Source organism: Dendropsophus ebraccatus, chromosome 2, assembly GCF_027789765.1.
Source record: "Dendropsophus ebraccatus isolate aDenEbr1 chromosome 2, aDenEbr1.pat, whole genome shotgun sequence".
NCBI classification, from domain to species: domain Eukaryota; kingdom Metazoa; phylum Chordata; class Amphibia; order Anura; family Hylidae; genus Dendropsophus; species Dendropsophus ebraccatus.
The window spans coordinates 131,161,227-131,183,218 of record NC_091455.1 but is presented as its reverse complement, the minus strand read 5'-3'; the positions used below and the strand labels follow the sequence as shown (position 1 = coordinate 131,183,218).

The 21,992-nt window shown below is 41.0% G+C and overlaps 1 protein-coding gene across 2 annotated transcripts in view; it reads right to left on the bottom strand.

The window, feature by feature from the left end:
- The window catches only part of DNAJC13 (DnaJ heat shock protein family (Hsp40) member C13), a 147,842-nt gene that overhangs the window by 78,962 nt on the left and 46,888 nt on the right, over positions 1–21,992 (bottom strand). For both annotated transcript variants that reach the window (XM_069958340.1, XM_069958341.1), the window contains exons 3-13: positions 13,198–13,273; positions 12,756–12,905; positions 12,545–12,586; positions 10,872–11,072; positions 9,813–10,019; positions 9,057–9,152; positions 6,202–6,293; positions 5,258–5,424; positions 3,860–3,939; positions 2,711–2,880; positions 1,227–1,326 (exon numbers count right to left, since the gene is read on the bottom strand). In XM_069958340.1, the coding sequence (XP_069814441.1) occupies positions 1,227–1,326; positions 2,711–2,880; positions 3,860–3,939; positions 5,258–5,424; positions 6,202–6,293; positions 9,057–9,152; positions 9,813–10,019; positions 10,872–11,072; positions 12,545–12,586; positions 12,756–12,905; positions 13,198–13,273 (1,381 nt within the window). The remainder of the gene's footprint in view (positions 1–1,226; positions 1,327–2,710; positions 2,881–3,859; positions 3,940–5,257; positions 5,425–6,201; positions 6,294–9,056; positions 9,153–9,812; positions 10,020–10,871; positions 11,073–12,544; positions 12,587–12,755; positions 12,906–13,197; positions 13,274–21,992) is intronic.

Sequence of the window (21,992 nt, the reverse complement as noted above, 5' to 3'; positions counted from 1 at the left end):
CCCAGCAGCCACTTTATGTACGGGAGAGGGGAGGCAGGGCACACCGTGCAGCCTCCAGAGCCGCCCGGAAGCAGCAGCAGCGCTGAGCACAGAGCACGCCTGTGCGCAGCCTGTCAGATCTCCAGTCTTCCTCCTCAGGAAGATTAAACGGAGTGGAGCAGAGCATGCGGCCGCAGGGTGAGGAGGAGGAGGAGGGAGGGGGGAAATACCGCAGATACCGTCCTGGCAGAGTTGAGGTCGGTTAACCGACGCCAGAGACGGTATCGGTATTTTTGCGGTATACCGCCCAGCCCTAGGCTGTATCTAATCCCACTGTGTGTGATACCATCTGCTGGAGCTCTGTATCTAATCTTACATTGTGATACTGTATGTTGGGGCTCTATATGATCCTGCTATGTGTGATACATCTGCTGAGGTGCGGCTCAGTGAATGGAGGGGCGCAGCCAGGGAGATGAGGGATAGGCCACGCCCACATTCAGTCAGCCAGAAGAAAAATTCATTTATTCTTCTGAGCCAAACAACTGGGGATATCTCAGCGAGCGTACACGCTATCATCGCAGTTTAGGGCTCTTTTTAAAAGGTAACACGAGGGCTTTTTATTTGAGGAATTTCATTTTTTGGCTACTGAAATTATAGTTGCGCTTTAAGCTTAGGATTACCTGCTTAATACAGAATGAATGTTTAGCTAATTCATCTGAAAAGGACACATGGTCTAAATTTATATACTGTACTATCTCATAGTGAAACAGCAGCTTAGCTAATAGTTTTCAGGTAGCTTTTACAATGTTGTATACATAGTGTTACAATGTTATACTAGTGTTAAACAAAGAACACTAGTCGGAGCTGCAGAGCGACATTAGGTTAAACACAAAAAATATTTTTTTTTTAATGATAAAATGTGATCTAATAATCACAAGTTTCTATGAATGCCAACTTTTTTTCTGACATACAGATGAATGCGTATTTCTAATTTCCTGGAAAAGCATAGCTAAGCAAGTAAGTAATGCTCCATCACATGCCTTTACACCTCAGACTAACACACACACACAGGATTATTCATCTATTCACGAAGTCCAGAAGCACATAGAGTAACAGGACATTCACGCAGATTTTATATGCATACAGCACTTTGTAAATGTATAATTTCCCCACTGTCAGTAATGGGTAGATGAAACATTTTAGCACTATGGTTAGTCCACTACTGTGAAGCACATTAACAAACTTACACACATAAGTGCACATAGCATGTCAATAGCAGCATGGGTCACACCATCATTATTCCTCTTTAGAGCCTTCACTACTTTTACTCCCAGACGTTCCCGAAACCTTCAGTCCAAAGGAAAAAAAGGAATATTAGCATAGTCACCAACACAAAAAAGTGTAAGAATTAAACTAAGAAATATGGCCACCACTTCTCTATTAATACAATCAAGACATCCAATACAGATTGTCATAAATGCACAAGCCTGGGGAACAAGGAAATGGCTGCACATCGCACCCATGTTTGATACTAAAGTTTTCCCGCTACATTAAAAACCAACATGAGAAGTTGGTATAAAATTTGATCAAACCATATTGCCTCATGTAACACATGCAGGTCTCTGATACACATGAATTCCTATTGTAGCAATGGTGTAGTGTCAGTCGGTGACCACCACCACCACAAAGCCAGATCCCACAGTGGGGGGGGGCGGGGGATTTGGGGTGGCAATCCAACAATCCAGCAACCCCTAAGTCGCAAGACCAAGCCAACATACTCTTGTATGTGGGCTTGGTCTGATTGGCTGACCGCCATGAAACACCAGAAGGCCCTAAAGCAAGCAGGAGCGGGGACCCGGGACAGTATTTTCCCAGGCCACGGGAGTTAATGGCACTTAGTTTGACATATGTCAGCCCATTGAAGTGAATGGCCAAGTACCCACAGCCACTACTTCCAAGACGGATTTTTCTCGGCAGCGACAGCTCGTCCCGCCCAGCTAATCACTGAAGGAAGTGGCACAGTGCTCTGGTCAGTGATTGGCTGAGTGGGCTGTCAGTGCCGAGACTAATCTGCCTAGTAAGTTGCAGAGGGAGCATTCATTGGGGGGATTTAAAGATGCCACAAGAGGACCCTGGGAGATCATGGTTAGGAAACCATGTTAATATGTTAAAAAAAAAACATATGGAAAAAGCATGTCTGGCCATAATGCTGAAGTCAACCACTGGCCTGGTATCTCTGTATGCTTGTACAGCATATGATCTTCTGGCTAGTGATTGGAGTTGGCCATTTTGGGGAGCACACTGAAGTCATGGTGGATTTAGGGGTGAGGGAGCAATATATCTCTGCAGAGCCAGGAAAATCTATGCCCCCAAAAATATTTAGAAACACTTTGTAAAAAGAATCCAATGAAGTGTACATTATGTCTATTTATTTATTATCTATCTATTGTTTATTACATATGGAAAATCTCTCAGTAATTAAATGTACAATTTTACTCATATTATATGTTTTAACCAGTAAACATTCAGTCTAAGACTCTGCATGCACTAAATGCCATTATGCCAATTTTAGTACAGTGAGGAGAAATCAGAGGGGGACGATATAGCTGAACCTTTGTGAAGAGGAGTATAAAATATTAATCTAAAAAGTCCAACTCATCTGACTGCATATGAGACCTCAGGCAAGTAGCGGAGCAGCAGAAGACAGCTTTTTATCGTAATGCATGCTTACTTTGGTAGCTGAGTAAAGGCCAGGAATCCGGCTTTTGAAGCCACTAATCTTCTGACTGCCTGGAACTGACTCTCCAGCTCTGCATTAGATGCTGTCTGGTCTCCTTCTTGGGAGAGTAAGGATGTGATGGCATTATTTATTAACTTCTCCTTGTTTTCTGAGAATAGGCCCTGTACAGAAAGAATAAGAACACATTGGGTAAACAAAAAAGTGTTCTGTTACTCAGGAGGAGAGAAAGAGCAAACTTACTGTATGTGCTAACTACACTAGAACATATATTACACTAACTATAAAAATGGACCTGTACAGAGGAAGTTTAAACAAGGGTATAAAACAAGTTACAACATACATAAAAAAACAAATACGTGCAGCTAAAGCCACCACTATACCACTTTTTGGAGTGCTTCATAATGTGCCTGGTATCAAGCTGAAAAGGAAATCTAGAGGCAAGAATAAACTGCTGGTACAGTTTGTTTCAAGGCACATTATTTGGAAGAGGAATAACAAGAGCCTTTGGCACCCATGACTTTCTATCTTCAGAGTAATCTTCTACATGCAATTGTTTAAAAGGCATCTACCTCTTATTACAGGTATGGATTTAGCACAAAAAAAAGTTTTACTTACTGGTACAACATGAAGATAAGGATAAAAACATGAGGGGAAAAAAACAATATAAAGTATAGCAATAGGATACATTTCTGACATATGATGGGCTCATTGTAGGCTATAAATATGTATAGTGTATATTCCAGGAGATTTATGGCTGTATGTAGTATATTTAAACCACAAACTTAGAGCTATAACCTAATAATATCTGACTGAAACAAACAAGTGGGCGGACCTACATTGTGATTGACAGCTATTTCTGCATGTAAACCTATACATAGAAATGGTTCTCATTACCAAGTAGGCCCATGCACATGAATACCAAGTTCAGAATGAACAGAGGTTTAAATGAATTAATGACCGGATATTATAATATATCCTGCTGTCTGCAGACTAGACTGAATTCTCTGCATGACAGGTATCATTTAACAAAACTTTTTATGAACATATGAAATTCATATGAACACAATATAATAAACTATCATATAATATAACTAATGATATAATAAACAATATCTTATATAATATTAAACCTATACTTACATCTTGGGTTACTGCATGCAGAACTCCACTATAAGAGATGTTAGAATTGAACCTGAAAACTGCATCTGCAAACACACCATCTGTAGAAAATTAAAAATGATCAGTTCATTCATGTAATAAATTAATTCACTCTAAATTCCAATGGTAAGCTAACACATACACATAAAAAATTGGCTATAATTACAAAGAAAATAACTTCTTGAAAGGCATTTTTTTTTAAATTCTTGCTTTGAACTCATGAAGAAAAAAAATGTAAATTTAAGCTTTTGCTTAGTTTGACTTCTACAGTCTCTAGTTTTCTGTGTGAGCTCAGCATTCACTCTACACAACCAGTATGATGATCCCCTGCAAACTGACGTGTGTCCTATGCACCCTCCCACATCCTCAATACAAACTAGTGTTGGATAAGAGAAAGTTCATCTCATAGATTTATTTCTCATGGTAGCAACTAAATAATGGCAAATATTTAATGAAGACTATTTAGAAGTTACTTATACAGTGTAACCTCTGTTCTCAAACCCAATCTGTTTTGGCAGGATGGTTGAGAACCGAGCGTTTTTTCCTCATAAGGCGTTTGATTGGCTCCAGCATTCACCAATCTACTGTGCCTGTATGTGTCATGACAAATGTACAATTTACCCACTACAGTATTATACATGTTAAACAAAATAATGACACAGGAACAAACAGGAACACCTAAATCTTTATAGTGCAGGTGTATGGTGTCAGCAGGAGGAGCCAGCCGGTACAGACAGTACAGTAGAGAAGTGGACTAGACGGGAAGGCTCAAGCAGGTGTCAAACAGGGAACACCAAGCAATGAAGCCACATATTGATGCCAACAGCACCGACACTATGTCAGTATCTCTTTGTGTGATCTGTGGTGCTGTGTGCTGTGGTTTTACATAAGACTTCAAGACTGGGTGCTGAAAAAGTGTTTGAGAACCAAGCAAGTGTTCTGAGTTCGGTAGCAAACCTTCCTTGAAAATATTCTTTGAGAACCGAATTGTTCAAGCTCAGAGTTTGAGAACTGAGGAACCACCGTATTTGCATTAAAGAAGCATTTTTTGTTTTTCATTAATTCCTCGCCCCACTGCAGACTGGCACGTAGACTTAGCATTTATGATCAGTGTCCTGCAGTGTGGCTTCATTCCAGTCCTATTGCGCGGTTTAAAACCCATGTGACCTTGTCGCTGGCTTGCAGCTAAAGAGCTCGGGTCTTTAATCCAGCGCTCTCATAGAGATGCATTGAAGACCCTTACTTTAGGCCTTCAGGAAAATTGTGACGTCGCTGCCAGCAGGATCCGAATGGCGCCATAGGACCAGTCTATAGGCTTTAAAGGGTAAATAAAATATATATTATACTGTATTTATTATATAGGCGTTTATGTCTGCTTACTTGGAGGAGTGGTAAGAAATCTCAAATGTAGACTTTCCACTTCTTCATCCACAGGTACACTCATGAGACCCCACCGTTGGCCTCTATGTGTTGGAGTCATTTTCACACAGACATCCCTATTTCCGGAAGCTCTGACCCCATCTAAAAGGCTCGCCAACAAGGAATCTCTGAGAATAAAAATCTTCAAATGAAAGTCAGACCTTTTCAGTTTATCTCAATAACTACGACTAATAACTAAAGGTTACCCAGCAAAGAAAATCATTTGATAAGCTATCCACAGGACATCCAGCACCCCCTGCTGATCAGGCTGTTCGGCACCCACACTACATTGGGAGCCACGAACTGGAAGCAGTAAGGTCAATTTCCTGTGTAACAGTGGCGATGGGGTGCTGGTGCCTCAGCTCCTATTGAAATGGGAGCAGAGGCTGCAGTACTTTAGCAGCAACAACTCAATCCTCAGTGAAGTGCCAGCGAAAAACAGCTGATCAGCAGGGGTGTCTGGTGTGGGCACATTGGCAAGCAACAACTAATCGATTGATTTTTCCAGGAAAATGCTTTTAAATGTGAACATAATTTTGTATATAGTAAATAATATTAAAGGGGAACTATCAGCAAATTAGACCAATCTAACATGCTGATCCAGAGCACTTTTAGAAGCACTGATGCATCATTGGCCAGCCCCATCCATTGATTATCATTAGATTCATCTAACCTGCTGATAGTTTAAAGGGGAACTATCACTGTCTAGGAAAAGGATTAACATTCCGATGTCTTATTTCTGTGTCACGTCAAAAATTATGGACTACAATGTACACCAACAGGTAGACTGATTGTAGTTACAATCACTTCAACAATGTAAAAATCAATGAGGCTGTGTGAAATTTAAACATTACTTGAAATATACATAGCTGCTTGAACAAACCGTAAAAGTGTAAAAGCAATACCTTTCAGTCGAGGAGTATTTCCGAATCTGGCCTTTGATAAACTCAATGGTAAATAGTTGAGGATTCTCTGTGTCATACACAAGTGCAAAAATCTAGACAAATTAATTAAAAATAAATTATATATAGGATGCACCACCCGTTAGCCCTTCAAAACAATCATAGAGGAGTTTTCATATTCTTTAAAAGGAGTACCCCCACGTCAACCTACAGTTAATAATTTTTCAAAATAAATTTATTTAGTAAACAGGATCTCTCTCCGAATTAGATGTCAACTTCAAAAACAATCTTTTAAAATTTTATAATTGAGTTTTTATATGAGTTTTATAAATGTTCCTCATTAATATAGTTTGTTCTATTAATCTAAGGCCCTTAATTATAAAAGACAGAAAAACAATATCACATACATTTAGTTAGAAAAGGTGAAGCCATTCCTCCACATATCAGTAATAAAGCACTGGCCCTATTATACTGTATAAGGCTTCGTTCCCACTGAGCAAAACTAGCGGAATTCCGCGGCGGACGCCGCCGTTAGCCTCCCTCTCATAATGGAAGTCTATGGGAAGCGCACTCTCCTGCTCTGTCCGCGTGTTCATTCTTCAGCGCGGACAAAGCAGGAGCGCGCGCCTCCCATAGACTCCCATTATGAGAGGGAAGCTAATGGCATTCCGCAGCGGACATTTCAGTCAGGGAATTCCGCTAGTTTTGCTCAGTGGGAACGAAGCCTAAGGGTGATCAGGGAAAAGTTGGCGGTCACTGTTTGGCAGTTTGTTTCTGAGCTGGAAGAGCCCATTGTGTGGGGGGAGATCTGTGCTGTTCTCTTCCTGGATGCTGGATGATTGTATGTGAGCAGCAGTGTAATGAGCAGTCCTGTATAATATAGAGAAGTAGGAGGAGAAGACATAAGTAGTGCAGCAGTAACCACTGTCCTCAGTGTGGGGTTTTCTTCTCTGGGAGAAGATTGTGTGTTTTTTCTTCAATGTTTTATGGCTACAGCTGGCTACATGTGTGTTTAAGAGAGAGAGGCAGGAATTAAAGGGGTATTCTGGGCAACAGTGAAAAATACAGGTGGGACAGGGGTTGTTGGGGGTCAAAATAAAGAAGTCTTTTTTACCCGTCCTTGTGCCCCTGCAGTGCAGTGTCACGGCTCATGGTCCCCCGCCGGGCTCCCGATCCTGTGATGTCACAGCCCCACTTAGCCAATCAGTGAATGAGGTGGGATACAGCTGCAGTCACTGACTAGCTGAGCCGGCAGTTCCTGTGGGGCCACGATGATTCAGGAGAGCTAACAGAGAGCTGATAAATCTGGACTTATGGTTGACGTCTATATCACAGACATTGTTAGCAGTTTTCCTTAGTGTATGGTGGATATTTAGTCTGAAACATTGTCAACAGGAAAAGACCACCTGGTCTATCTAGCCTAGTTTTGAGTTCTTTAGGACATGGAGGCTGGAGACTAGCTGCATCCACTGCACACACAGGAGAATCCACTTTATATCTTTGCCTTATTTACTCATTTCCTCAGAAGTCGCCCAGGATTATGTAGGACATTAGGGAGAAGCTGCTGAGCCCGATCTACTTTACACCGGTGTGATAAATAACTCCCCTGGTGTCTGATTAACCATTTATGAAGGAGCAGGCGTCTGAGTCTGTCCCTGATAAAATTTAGGAGTCAGAGTCTGAGCTGCGGCCTACTGACTCCAAAGCCCTGAGCCAGACCACTGTTTTTAGTGCAGAGTGATGGTCGATAACCTAGACGATAAGCTGTCAACAATGGGAGGGAAAGGGTAGCATGTCAGGAGAAGGGGGGCAAGTTAAATAAATGTATTTGCAAAAATATTTGACTTAACAGGTCCTACAAGTATAAATATATAAAGTTGGGATGAGAACCTCCCTTTAACTTTTGACTGGTCAAACCTCTAGGAATCCCTCAAATGCCAAAAACAAGATTAGTAGAAGCAATGAAAAAATCCCAGTAATAGTTACTGGCCCTTTCCATTACTCCTGCATTGATTGCACATACTAATAGACTTCCAGCTCCTTGTTTTTGACATAAGTGAAGGAGTGAATGAGAGCACCATACAATAGCGGTGCAGTGTCTAAATAACAATGACAGAGACATGTCACACGATGGTGCTTTGCAGCTTTAGCTAAATATGATTTCAAAAGAATAGGGGGATATCTACAGGTCAGACATGCATCACACATAGGACTGCTCACAAGATCTTAAGTTTTAGAAAAGCTTTGAACCAATCATCTAGTCATCACATATGGCTTTTTTTCTCAAATCCATACACATTTTTTCTGTAACCAACACTTCAAGAACACACTGTTCACTTATTGCCCAACATATTCCACTACTGGACAGGCTTTATTACCTTTGTGCAATATAATCAATATTCACTTTTCACAAATTCAATATTCACATGGTTTTAATGTTATAGTTGATATAAAATATATATTTATATTTGGGAAGAAACGATATGCAAAATAGCCCTCATTGTTTAGCTTGGCACAGATCCCCAGTCAATGTTCTAAGTCTCCTAGATTAAGTAAAACACTGACTTGAAGGGTTACCTCTTTGTCTAAGAGGTGTGAGAGCTATTTTGCATATCCTCTCTACCCAGAATTTGCTAAACTTAATATTTTCCACTCTTCAGGAATGGAGCATTAAACATACATAATTTATTATAATCTATTTTCTATGAGAAAGTATAGCAGTAAGATAATATCCTTAAACTATGCAGCTAACATGGCAAAGCAAAGTACACAAACATTTGTTTTAGACGCAGCATGCACGTGTTGGAGGTCGCCAGCGTTCCAGAGATGTTTAACCTCAAATTCCAATTGAGACTTACCTCCCCTAGTGGCTTCAATGTTACAATGTTGTAGGTTGCTGGGTCTCGTTCCACTAGGCAAGTTTCAGTAAGTGCTAATAATCGCTTCACTGGTTCCTAAAACATAACGTATAATTAAATGATTGTATTTCCACAACTTCCTCCTAATGTAATTCTAGAAGAAACAGGATATTTCTGGAAAATTACAATTCAATTATTACACTGACAATTCTGGTAAGTCTTCAAAATACAAAGCAACGAATTACTCAAAGCGCCAGTGACCGTGAGACACAGCATCAACTGAAGACCCCCTGAACATCTACTGAATAGATTTCATTGATCAGTGGACAGGAAAAAAGAGAACACATATCAATACCTACAGAAAACATACAGGAGGGAAATATGAGAATGTCACTGTCATTGGAATATTCCAGAGATATCCTCATGATTTGAATTCTACTTTTACAACTGCTAGAGGGTCAGGAGTTTGACACATGTAGCTTATAAAAGGTTGTGGAAACCTCTTAAAGCAATTTATTATTACTTCACACTTATGGTGTAAAAACTATTTCCTGGTAGACCACTATTTAAAATAAAAAACAAACAAGTTTTCCATTTGCAGCTTGCATGATTTCACAGAATGCAGGCTGCTCTGTCTCCTTCAGAGTAAAGTCTATAGGAGAAGCTGCCTGTCAGCTGAGACACAAACCTATCTTTCTCTTATCATGGCCAGCCAGTTTAAATGAACCTAATAGGTACTTATAAAAAAAATCTTACTGTATGCCTTGGAGTGATCTTCTGTACAATGAATTCTGCTAGTGAAGTGATCGATTCATCATTGCTATATTTCCCCAAACGAAGGTTTAGAAAGTGCTCAAAGTCTATAGGATCTTTTCTTATCCTCAGTGAAATCCCTATGTAGTTGCCAGCGTGCTCTATAGCACTTTTTATTATTTCATCTCTTTGTTCTGTAGCAAATAAATGCTGAAAGGAAAAAAAAAACATTTACAATCATGGCACTGGAACGATCAATTCTTTCATGTGGCTCTGGTGCCTACATTTTCATTAACAGCTTATAACTAGTTCCGGCTCACGGGCTTTTAGCACACTCTGCGGGGGTGATTGACAGGCAAAGCAGCCTCTAAACAGGCTGCGCTGCTGGGAACTTAATCAGCACAACTGTGCTAAGAGGATGGTGGCCCGAACTGTAACATCACAAGATCGCCAGGATCCTCAGGAGCTGGCAAGTATGTTTTCACTCGTTCTATGTCTCCCACTGAGTTTACACATGTCTCTAGGGACAATCTACAAGCCCTAGAGCAGATTTAGCTCAGCATCGCTGTCTCCCAGACCCTGCGAAACAAACCCCTACTCCAAACCAGGAAGTGAGAAGGGATGCAGCAGTGCCAATCTGAATCTGGAGGAGATAGGTAAGGTATTCAAGGGGTATTTTCCATCTCATGAAATTCAGGACCACAATGTCTTGAAATGATTTTTTTTTCTTATTTTAGCTGCTATTTAGATTACAACACAGCTCCATTACAACACAGCCATAGGTGGTGACTGCAGCTTGGACAAACTATTTACATGTGGTCTAAGGTAGTCTGAAAACCTCTTCCTTTTTCATCATTAGCTCAGGCTGTCACTTTGTCCTTCACACGTTTTGCATTGCAGCTTTTTCTTTTTGGGTTGTCTACAGTGTAAAGTCACATACATCCCGATGACCATCATGGTCAACGAAATGCAAAAAAAAATATATAATAATAATAATGAAAAGTTCTTACAATTTCTTTAAAAGGACATACTGTATAGTCATGAAACCTCAGCAACACTTACCAATCGACTAAAACCTCCATACAGTATGCAGAACCCTCCTTGGTAATCGGACACCTCTGCAAAGCCTTCAATATTCCGATAGTCGTAAGAGCAGAGGACACGATTATTTGATGGATCAATTTGGTCTATTCCCCCCGGAGTCACTTCCAGAGTGACTAATTTTCTGCTATCACTCCAGTGATGCTTGTAGCAGTTGTACCTCTGAAACAGGACAACAGACTAAGCAAATCAACTTAATAGAAACAGGTGAGAACCATTTATCTCAATAATGATATAGATTATATATATATATATATATATATATATATATACACACATGTGTCAATGTGTGACTTTTGCTCCTGCAGAATGCTTACTGATGACTATTCAGCCGACACTGTGCAGTGAAAGAAACTCTGTGCTGCTGATTACTGGAGAGCACTGCCTGAATATTCATCAGAAGGCATTCTGCAGGAGCCAGTGTGTGGCTAATGACAGTCTTACCCAGAAAAACTGCAAAAATGACAAAACGCCCTTAAAGGGGTAGTGCGGTGTAAAGCATTATTTCACAAAATAACACACATTACAACGTTATACAACATTGTAATGTGGTTATTTAAGTGAATGGCTCCTTTCCCCATGTTTCCCCCTCACACTAGACCCAGAAGTGTGAAGCTGTATACTTACGGAATTACTGTCGACCCCGGCCGCCATCTTGGGACGATCACGCTATCTTCAGGAGGCCGGCCGGACCGCTCCAGTCCTCCCTCATGCCGGCCCCCCTCCAGCTGCATTCACTTTAATAGCACACATTACAATGTTGTATAACTTTGTAATGTGTGTTATTTAGTGAAAAAATGCTTTACCCCGCACTACCCCTTTAAAGAAGAGTTCCCAGCTATTAATGCTTGCATACCATTAGGATATCCCTTCATTTAATGATTGGTCCAGGTGCAACCTTTGGGACTTCCAAACTGATCCAGAAAAAGAAGGGGAACCAGTTATGATTTAGTGTTGCAATGCCTTTCCCGTTAAATTAGCATTGCAGTCCCCTCATTTTCAGGACTGTTTGTGTCCCGGAGCTTAGACATTTATTGATCATGAAGTGAAGGCACATCCTAGTGACAGACTCACATACAGTTTTGGCACATACTTAGTGCAACTAGATTGAGGACATATCATTTCCATTGAAGAAGTTGCATGTTTCCCATTCAAATGAATGTGAGAAGATTAATTCATGTTTCACCAAAGCTGCTGTCAGATGCACAAAATTCTGCTTAATTCTCATATAGTAGGGTAACTGGTATACTTTTCTAGTTAAGAGAAACATTTTCTTTAGAAAAGTTTTCATAAAAGGAGAAGTTCCACTAATGTTTTCCAACAAATTCTTATGTTCAGGGTAAAAAAATTTAACCCATCTGTAATTTTTAATGTATGCACATCAGAAAGCTGTCAAAAATTCACTGTTAAAACTGCTACCCTGATTTCTAATGGTATAGTTAAGAGTAAAAAATTCCAAAGGCTTTTCATATTCGAAAAGATACTTAGCTCTTAACGCTGTAGTAATTTTTTTATTGTTTCTTTAAAATTACAAAAATAAAAACCCTCCATGTATTAAAGAATTCCTGGTGTATTACGACCATTATGACAATCATAGGGCTTTAAGCCATTACAGTCATTTATGGTATACTTGCCCTTCCAGTAATCTTCCCTTCAGCAAAGTCCGTCCTGAATCGCTATTGGGGGGAAAAAAAAAACACTGGAGTTAAAATATACAGTGTTCACATGACAGTACAAAAGCAAAGTAAACCCAAGAAACACACTGCATAGAACCACACACAATGAAAGACACAAATATAGCTGTTCTGTGGCGTGCAGGGACAGACTGATAGAGGAATATCTTACCAGGGCTTCTGTCAGGAGTTCTGTTCTGTGCTCTGTAGAAAACTTTAATGTTTCAGATTTCTTCCCACTGCCCTTCCGAAATGTGAGGGCAAATTCTGAGCCTTGCCCTTTGCCCACAGGACTGATGCTACAAATGTCTCCATAAGGCCACTGGGAAACAAAACCCACAATCATTATGGGATTTCTGATTCAGTTTTATTTAGCGTTAAACCATTAGAAATGTTTTTTTATATTGGTCCAATAAGACATATTTTACTACAAACACCAACATCCGATGAAAAACATTTTCTTATGAAATCTACGCTACAGTGTGGACTATATTATTCAGGGGAGGAAGCATCTGTATTAGTTATTTTTCACTCCACCAAACATAGTATTGAGGGGCATATTGACAGTCCAGTCACAGCATTAGACAGCTGCTTTATAATTTATGTTTCAATACCTGATTTGTAACTTCAAGGGTGGTTGGGTTGTAAGTTGTTATGGCGTGGGTTCCGACTGAAAATACTCTTTTATATCTAGAAAAACACAAAAATTAAACAGATAATTAAACAGAGATAAAACAAACCGTCTGTAAAAAGAAAATATACTTCACAAGACCACCATACAGAATACACAGTGTCTGGAGTACCCCAGATTGCCAATGGTGAACCATGGCTGGAGCCATTAAAATTGGAATGTAGTGCCTATATTACCTTACCGATTAAAACTAGATATTGAAGCAGATTTCTTTCTTTTTGGTTTTCGAATTGTAGATTTTTATTCCATTTTCTGTACATGATTATGGGGGCAGCCATTTTGCCTTAAAGGGGTTATCCAGCACTACAAAAACATGGCCACTTTCCCCCTACTGTTGTCTCCAGTTTAGGTGGGGTTTTAAAACTCAGTTCCATTGAAGTAAATGGAGCTTAATTGCAAACCGCACCTGAACTGGAGACAACAGTAGGGGGAAAAGTGGCCATGTTTTTGTAGCGCTAGATAACCCCTTTAAGGCTTCTGTTAAGAGCATTTCTAGCAGTTAGACCACAGGAACTAACTATATTTATAAAAGTTTATGGAAAAGTGCTTTGGCCAGGCAGAGTTGTAACCATCACCTATTGTAAATGGTGAAACCTGTGTTGTTCTCCACATATTGGTGCCACTTTTTACTGTAATGCAGCCTATAATAAGGAGAAGACTGCTAAAACGTTTTCTCTACTAGAAAGGCCAGGTTATGATGAGACCTTGGAAGATTTCGGATTAAATTAAGCATTGCTAAAAGAGCTTGTTTTATAAATGGGGCATTTTATAATGGCAAATTCCATTTAACTTGATTTAACCAAGCTTTGCAGTCCACATGAGTTTGTTTTGTTTTGCTGAATGTTACAGGAGCATACATATTTATAGAGCATTGTGGAATATGTTGGCCTACATATTACAGAGAAATATATTTGTACAAGCTACGGCAATTATAAATGTAATATCAGTTACCCACAAATCTTTTAGGGGGTCAGATATAGCATTTAAAGTGACACTGTCATCCCCTTTTTGCATTATGACTTCTGTACAATTTTCATACCTCATTTTATATCATAAGTCATGGTGCCTGTAAAAAGTGATCTTTTATCATGTGCGGATTGTGCTATTTAAGCGGGGCTTAACGGGCGAAGCACCACTTGGCCCCACCCACAACACCACTGTTGACCTCGCCCCGTGACATCATCGGCGCGTAGGTTCTGCCCCTCGATGACCATTTGAACAGGCCAGCCTAAAGGTTTAGGCCCCACCCCCTCTAGGTCAGCCCATACCAATTGCCAACGGTGCTGTTGTGGGCGGGACTAAGTGGCGTTTCAGCCGTGAAGCCCCACCCAAATAGCACAATCCGCAGATAATAAAAGATCACTTTTTACTGGAACAAGCACCATGACGTATGATATAAAATCAGGTATGAAAACTGCTAAATTTACCCTTTACACCTGTGTAGAGAAGTGATAATGCAAAAAGGGGGCAACAGTGTCACTTTAACCCTTAGTAGCCAGGCCAATTTAAATTTTTGCTTTTTCCTCCTTGTGCTTAAAATGCCATAGCACTTGCATTTTTTTTCACCTAGAAACCCACAAGCAAACCCCCCCCCCCCCCCCCCTGAACTCTTCTAGCGACGCCAAGAAGTACGGGTACGCCCTGAGTCATCTAGGGGTTAAACATTATAAAGAAGTCAACAAACCTTGTAAAAAAGTAATAAAAGCAGCAAAAATTCACAATGAAAGGCAGGTGGCCATAGGACCCCTAAATAATGGTGAAGGGGAGTTAATAACTGGGGACCAGGAGTAAGTCGAGTTAATGAAAGGGTTCTTCAGCTCTGTATATACAAGAAGAGGATGGAGCTGAGGTGGGTGGGGGCAATGCTGGAGGTAGGTGGGGCCAATGCTGCTAACATGTGTAATGTACTGAACTGGCTTACTATAGATATGGTCCAAGATAAATTAAATAAACTCAATGTAACCAAAGCTCTAGGGCCTGATGGATTACACCCCTGAGTTTAGGGAACTCAATTCTGTAATGTCTTTACTCTTGTATGAAATATTCAGTGATTTTTTAGTGACTGGTATTGTGCCGAGGCAAATGTAGTGCCGATCTTCAAAAAGGGCTCTAGGACTTCCCCAGGTAAGTATAGACCCGTAAGCTTGAATGTTTAGGCGTCCATTTTGGCAAATGAGGTTTAAAGTGGATAAATGTAAAATTATGCACCTGGGTACGAATAACCCACATGCATCATATGTCCTTGGGGGAGTTACTCTGGGAGAGTCGCTAATGGAGAAGGATCTGGGTGTACTTGTAGATAATAGACTACAGAACAGTACACAATGTCAGTCAGCTGCTTCTAAGGCCAGCAGGATATTGTCATGCATTAAAACAGGCATGGACTCACGGGACAGGGATATAATATTACCGCTTTATAAAGCTTTGGTGCGGCCTCATCTGGAGTATGCTGTCCAGTTTTGGAACAAGATTCATAGAAAGGATGTTCTAGAGCTGGAGAGGGTACAAAGACGGGCAACTAAACTAATAAGGGGAATGGAGCATCTTAGTTATGAGGAGAGATTAAAGAATTACATTTGTTTTGTTTCAAGAAGAAATGTATAAGGGGAGATATGATTAATTTATTTAAATATATAAAAGACCCCTACAAGAAATATGGGGAAAGGATGTTTCAGGTAAAACCCCCTCAAAGGACAAGAGGGCATTGCCTCCGCCTGGAGAAAAAAAGGTTCAATCTCCGGAGGCGGCAAGCCTTCTTTACCATGAGAACTGTGAATCTGTGGAACAGTCTACCCCAGGATCTGGTCACAGCAAAAACAGTAGAGGGCTTTGCTACAGGCTTAGATAAGTTCTTAGACCAAAATAACACAAATGCATAAGTATAGAACCTATCTATCATACCTTTTCCTTCCCTGTATCCATCCCCTCCTTGTATATCCACCTTTCCTACATCCATCCCCTCCTAGGTTGTACTTGATGGACATGTGCCTTTTTTCAACCGTATTAACTATGTATGTAAGTTTTACCAGAACTGTGAAAAAAGTCCAATGCTAACAGGGCCAGTGAGCAGTTCCTCTCATTTGTTTCATATAATCTACTACAAGGCTACCAAAGTAAACGGTTTGAGGGAGAGAACAAAAAGTGGATATAGCAATAACATAGCATTACTTAGGAAAGTTTTAAAGGGAACCAATCGCTATAAAATTGTGTGTGCAGATATAAATAGAATGTTATATAGCCCCCAGCAGGAAACATCTTCAGTAATATTACCTTTTCTTAGCATATGCAAAACAAGAGTCTGTGGAGTCTCGGTTGCGAGTCTCAAAACACGGGATAGCCAGATATCTCTAGCCTGTTGCCATGGGGTGCCTCCATGATAGGGAGAGCACCACACCACCCTGATAAATAGCCCCTTAAGTCCCACTTGGTTATGAGTATTGGAACACAAATAGGGAAATACCAGGGTGGCCCCTTTTTGTCAATGTCTAACTCAAGGTACGAGTATTGCGATCATAGCAAGGGCTTGCCAAGGTAGGCTTCCATCCACAGCCATTTCGGGGTATTTGCCCCTCATCAGTGTGGAGTAGGATTCTGGCTAGTTGGGGCAATGACAAATCAACCAATCAATCGCTGGGAGGGGGAGTGGTTTATATTAGCTGCTTTTTTTAGTCAGATTTATCACATACAGATTTTGAGTTTTAATGCAAAAATTGCACAGCAGTACCCCTGACAGACTCTGACATAGATCATTAACCAAGTGTTGAAAATGTGCAATATTTATTAAGGCCTGGGCTTTTTGTGTATGATGTTAAACGTGCAGGAATAAGTAATATATTTGAGGACAATTCTGCACGCTACAAATTTGTTTATTTTATCCCCCCCCCCCCACACACACACTTTTCTGTAAAATGGGAAAAGGGGGGAGATTTCAACTTTTATTTGATGGGGATCTGTAATATTTTTATGTATAAGTAATAACTAGATTGCTAATAGTAGCCAATGCTTTGCTACTGTACAGAATTGATCAGGGTTATTGACACCATGCTACTAAAGGAAGACCCTAGTAACAGACTGCCAATCGGACAGGTAAGGGAGAGGTGGGAGAGGTAAGAGATCTCCGGCTTTCAAAAAACAAAACAAAGCAGACCCCACACACAGTCACCTGGGCCACTCCTGTCCCTGACAAACTTACAATGCTGTGTACGCTATAAAAAACAGACATCATTGCTATCACTGGTGGTTGACTGTAAGTACTGGCTCCACTGTCTATGAGGAGAGCTCTGCTACTGAGATTGCTTCATGGTATTATAGCAAAGGCAAGCATACAGTTACAGCATGGAGTGTTAATGGACAACTCCGCTGCAAATGTTTTTAACAAAGATTGGAACAAATTACAAAGCATAACTCTGTAATGTACTTCAATCACCGTTCTGTCCCTCTTCCCTATGTTTCCCTCCTGGAAGTGTAATAAATTCACACTTACTCGATTCCTATCGACCATGGGATCTTCTTCCTTAGGTCAGCCTCCTCTACTACGTCGTCAGATGACTCACGTCTTGTTTGGCTCTGATTGGCTGAGCAAGCTGCCAGTCATCTGACGCTCCTAGCCTAAGAACCAGGAAGAATAGAAGAAGATGCCGACCCAAGCTCCAGGTATCTACGAAGGGTGGAAAATTTGAAACTGTGTTTGTGGGTGTGTTTCCCACCCCCCTTTCAGCACCACAGTTGTCCTTTAAATTCCAGGCAGCCATGCAATAACTATGTTAGGGTTATGGCTTTTTAACCTTGTTGAAAATTTTAACTACCAATGTTGTATTTGATAACCTTTTGCCTACATGTTAGTTAAGTTGGAGTTCTTTTTTTATTTTCATTGAAAAACCTCCTGCACCCATTGTAATGTAAAGCAATAAAAATAAATAAATAAATATATATATATTGTCAACAAGGAAAGGATCAATTGTTGTTCAAAACTTGGCTGAAGGAGGAATAGATGTACCCATATCAGGTTAAGGGTGCCTTCACACCTACCGGATCCACAGCGGATCTCACTTCTGCGGATTCAAAGCGAGAACTGCTGCGGATCCGGTATCAATTCAACCCTATGATAGCACATATTCGCAGCGGGATTAACATCCCGCTGTGAATATGTGCTTTAACTCCCTGGTGCACGCAGCCCAGCCGTCACATCCCCGGCGCATCCCCCCCAACCCGGCCACATCCCCTCCATCAGCCCACCCCGAGCCCGCATCCCGCCGCCAAGAGCATACAGTACCCGCTCGGCGGCGCGGCTGCATTGAGGCTGCCGGCTCCGGTCCCGTTCAGATCAGCTGAGTGGGACCGGAGCCGGGAGCCTCACTGCAGCCGCACTGCCGAGCAGGTAATGTATGCTCGCGGCGGCGGGCTGGAGATCGGCTGATGGGGGGATGTGGCCGGGATGGAGGATGCGACGGTGGGGCAGCGGGCACCAGGGAGTTAAAGCACATATTCATAGCGGGATGTTAATTCCGCTGCGAATATGTGCTATCATAGGGGTGAATTGATACCGGATCCGCAGCGGTTCTCGCTTCGAATCCGCAGAAGTGAGATCCGCTGTGGATCCGGTAGGTGTGAAGGCACCCCAAAAAGTAATAACCCTATTGTACATCATGGGTCATTGACAAAATATTATTTACCGATGGCAAACCGATATCAGAGCTCAGTTTTCATTCTCTATATGCTCTGGTAAAATGAAACCTTATTTTTTAATTAATTTTCCATCAGCAAATTATACATTTTTGATCCTTAGACAGAAATCTAGGCCAATAAGGGTGAGTTATTGTTGAAATTTTATCGAAAACAGAACATTTCTATTGAAAATGGCATGTGTGAACTCGCCTTATGATTTAACTAAAATTTTGATGCATCAGTTCCTAGCAATAAAGAAAAGAAAAAAAAAAAAACTAACGGCGAAGGGCTAATAAAATAACTGAATCAGCATAATATGCAAGGAGACATTTTAGGGGCATCTTCCTTGGTCTGTGATAAAGGTAATTTATTTTTCTGGAAAAATATGCTTGACTAAGGAAGGGAAAAGCTGACACAGCGCATAGTTGAACAAAGAACAGTTAAGACAACAGGAAAGAATAAGAGGTTTTGTTACAGACTTATCTTCTCCACTGAGGCAAAGAGGATTTGGGATTTGAGCAACAGGCAAAGCAAAGCTAACAAAATCAGTAAGAAGTTAAAAGAGTGGGAAAGAGTATATATATTATGCACTTATCATTTTAAAAGAACAATGAAGCAACTATTTTTACCGGTCCATGCTCCTCCTGCACTTTATTCAGGTTCCCAGCTCAGCAATAACCCGCTCAGCCAATCACAGGCTGCAAGGGGACAGTCAGCCTTACATAGCTTGTGAAGTTGTCATTGGTTGCTATGTGTAATCAGATAGTTTCTGTCTGACAACGTTTTTATAAATTCCCTTCAATATAATTAAACAATAAAGATCTACTGATGTATTAACATGAACTGAAGAACTTAAAGCGTAACTGTCATTTCAGGGTCATTTTTCTGAAAACATTAAATATCAACAGTACAAGCGATTTTAAGAAACTCTGTAATAGGTTTTATGTACTAAAAAGAGTTTCCTTCTGTAGTGAAAAAGCAATCTCCCAGCCTCCCCCCTCACATCAAATGAAGCAGGATTTCTGTCTCCATTATGTGGCTATGGAGAGGGGAGGGGCTGTTAGGAGTGACTGAGCACGGAGCAGTCCTGCACAGCACAACACCCTGCAATCTTCTCTCAGTAAGTTCATAGATAAGCACTGACCCAGAATCCTGCGGTTTAGGTGCCCAGACAGTCTACAAACAGCTGACCTTCATGTCACCTCTTCCTGCTCCCTCATCTCCCTCAGCCCCTCCCCCCTTCATAGGCTTACAATGGAGAGAGCAGAGCCCGTCTTCACTGGCTTCTCTGTAATGAAGACGTGTTTGCCTGATAATGCACAGATAAGTCAGGGGGGGGGAGGCTGGGAGATTGCTTCTTGAGTACAGAAGGAGGCTTTTTTGGCTGATGAAACCTATTACAGAGTTTCTTAAAATCGCTAATACTACTGATTTCTGCAATAAAAAAAAACATGACAGTTACGCTTTAAAGGAGAATTCTGGCTAAAATTTTTATTATTGTATTGCCCCCCAAAAGCTATACAAAATCACCAATATACACTTATTAGGGGAAATGCTTTTAAAATGCTTTTTTTCCCTACACTTACTACTGCATTAAAGGGGAAGTCCGGCCAAAATTATTTTTTTGATATGTTATTACTTATGGAAAGTTAGACAAATTTCTAATGTACATTAATTATGGGAAATGCTCATATACTGCTATTTCCCTTAATTTAGTGGATCATGGAGTGTTAGAATTCTCTCAGAAACAGTGATGTCACAACGAAGGGTGTAATTTCTATGGAGTGTCCAGCAGGGGGCGCACTATATATATAGACGCCTATGAGTACCATTGACTTCTATATATAGTGCGCCCCTGCTGGACACTCTATTGAATCATTTGATGTGTATGTGAAAATGTTATGTACTGTACGTTTTCATTGAATACATTTATGGAATACTTTAGGGAGCAAGTGTCCTTGCTCTCTAAAGTATCCCATAAATGTATTCAATGAATACATTTGCAGGGCACCGAGCAGGTAGGGAGAGAGTTGTCTGTGCATAGTACCTCCCCCTCCCCGCTCGCTGCTGGGCACATATACACAGCACTACTCCTCCATTATCTGCAGAAAATGGGGAAGTAGTAGCTGTGTTATCCCCATCACATCGCCGCCGCACCGCTGCTCACACAAGGACTGCTCTTCATGCTCCCTCCTCCGCTCACCCTCCTACTCTTAGCTTCCAACTAACTATCCTGCCGCTGACCGCCCCTCTCAGCTCCTACATACCGGCTCTCTGACCGAGAGCCAGTATGTAGGAGCAGAGAGCGGCGGGATAGTGTGAGGAGCAGCAGCCGGCGGCGGGGAGTGAGCAGCGGGATAGTTAGTTTGAAGCTAAGAGAAGGTGGGGGAGTGGAGGAGGGGGTATGAAGAGCAGTCCTTGTGTGAGCAGCGGCGCGGGCAGTGGCGATGGCGATGTGATGCGCCCCCTGCTGGACACTCCACAGAAATTACACTTTTCGTCGTGACGTCACTGCTTCTGAGAATTCTAACACTCCATGAGCCACCAAATTAAGGGAAATAGCAGTATATGAGCATTTCCCATAATTAATGTACATTAGAAATTTGTCTAACTTTCCATGAGTAATAACATATCAAAAAATAATTTTGGCCGGACTTCCCCTTTAACCTCTTAAGGACGGAGCCAATTTTCATTTTTGCGCTTTTGTTTTTTCCTTCTTGTGTTTAAAAGGCCATAGCACTTGCATTTTTCCACCTAGAGACCCACGTGAGCCCTTATTTTTTGCCTCGCTAATTGTACTTTGCAATGACAGGCTGAATTGTTGCATAAAGTACACTGCAAAACCAGAAAAAAATTCAATGTGTGGGGAAATTGAACAAAAAATACTTAAATACTAAAAGGGCAGACTAGATGGACCCAGTGGTCTTTTTCTGCCGACAATCTTCTATGTTTCTAAAAACACACATTTTTTTTTTTATTTAGGGGGCTTTTGTTTTAACGCCATTCGCCCTGGGGTTAAACTGACTTGTTATGCATGTTCCTTCTAGTAGAAGT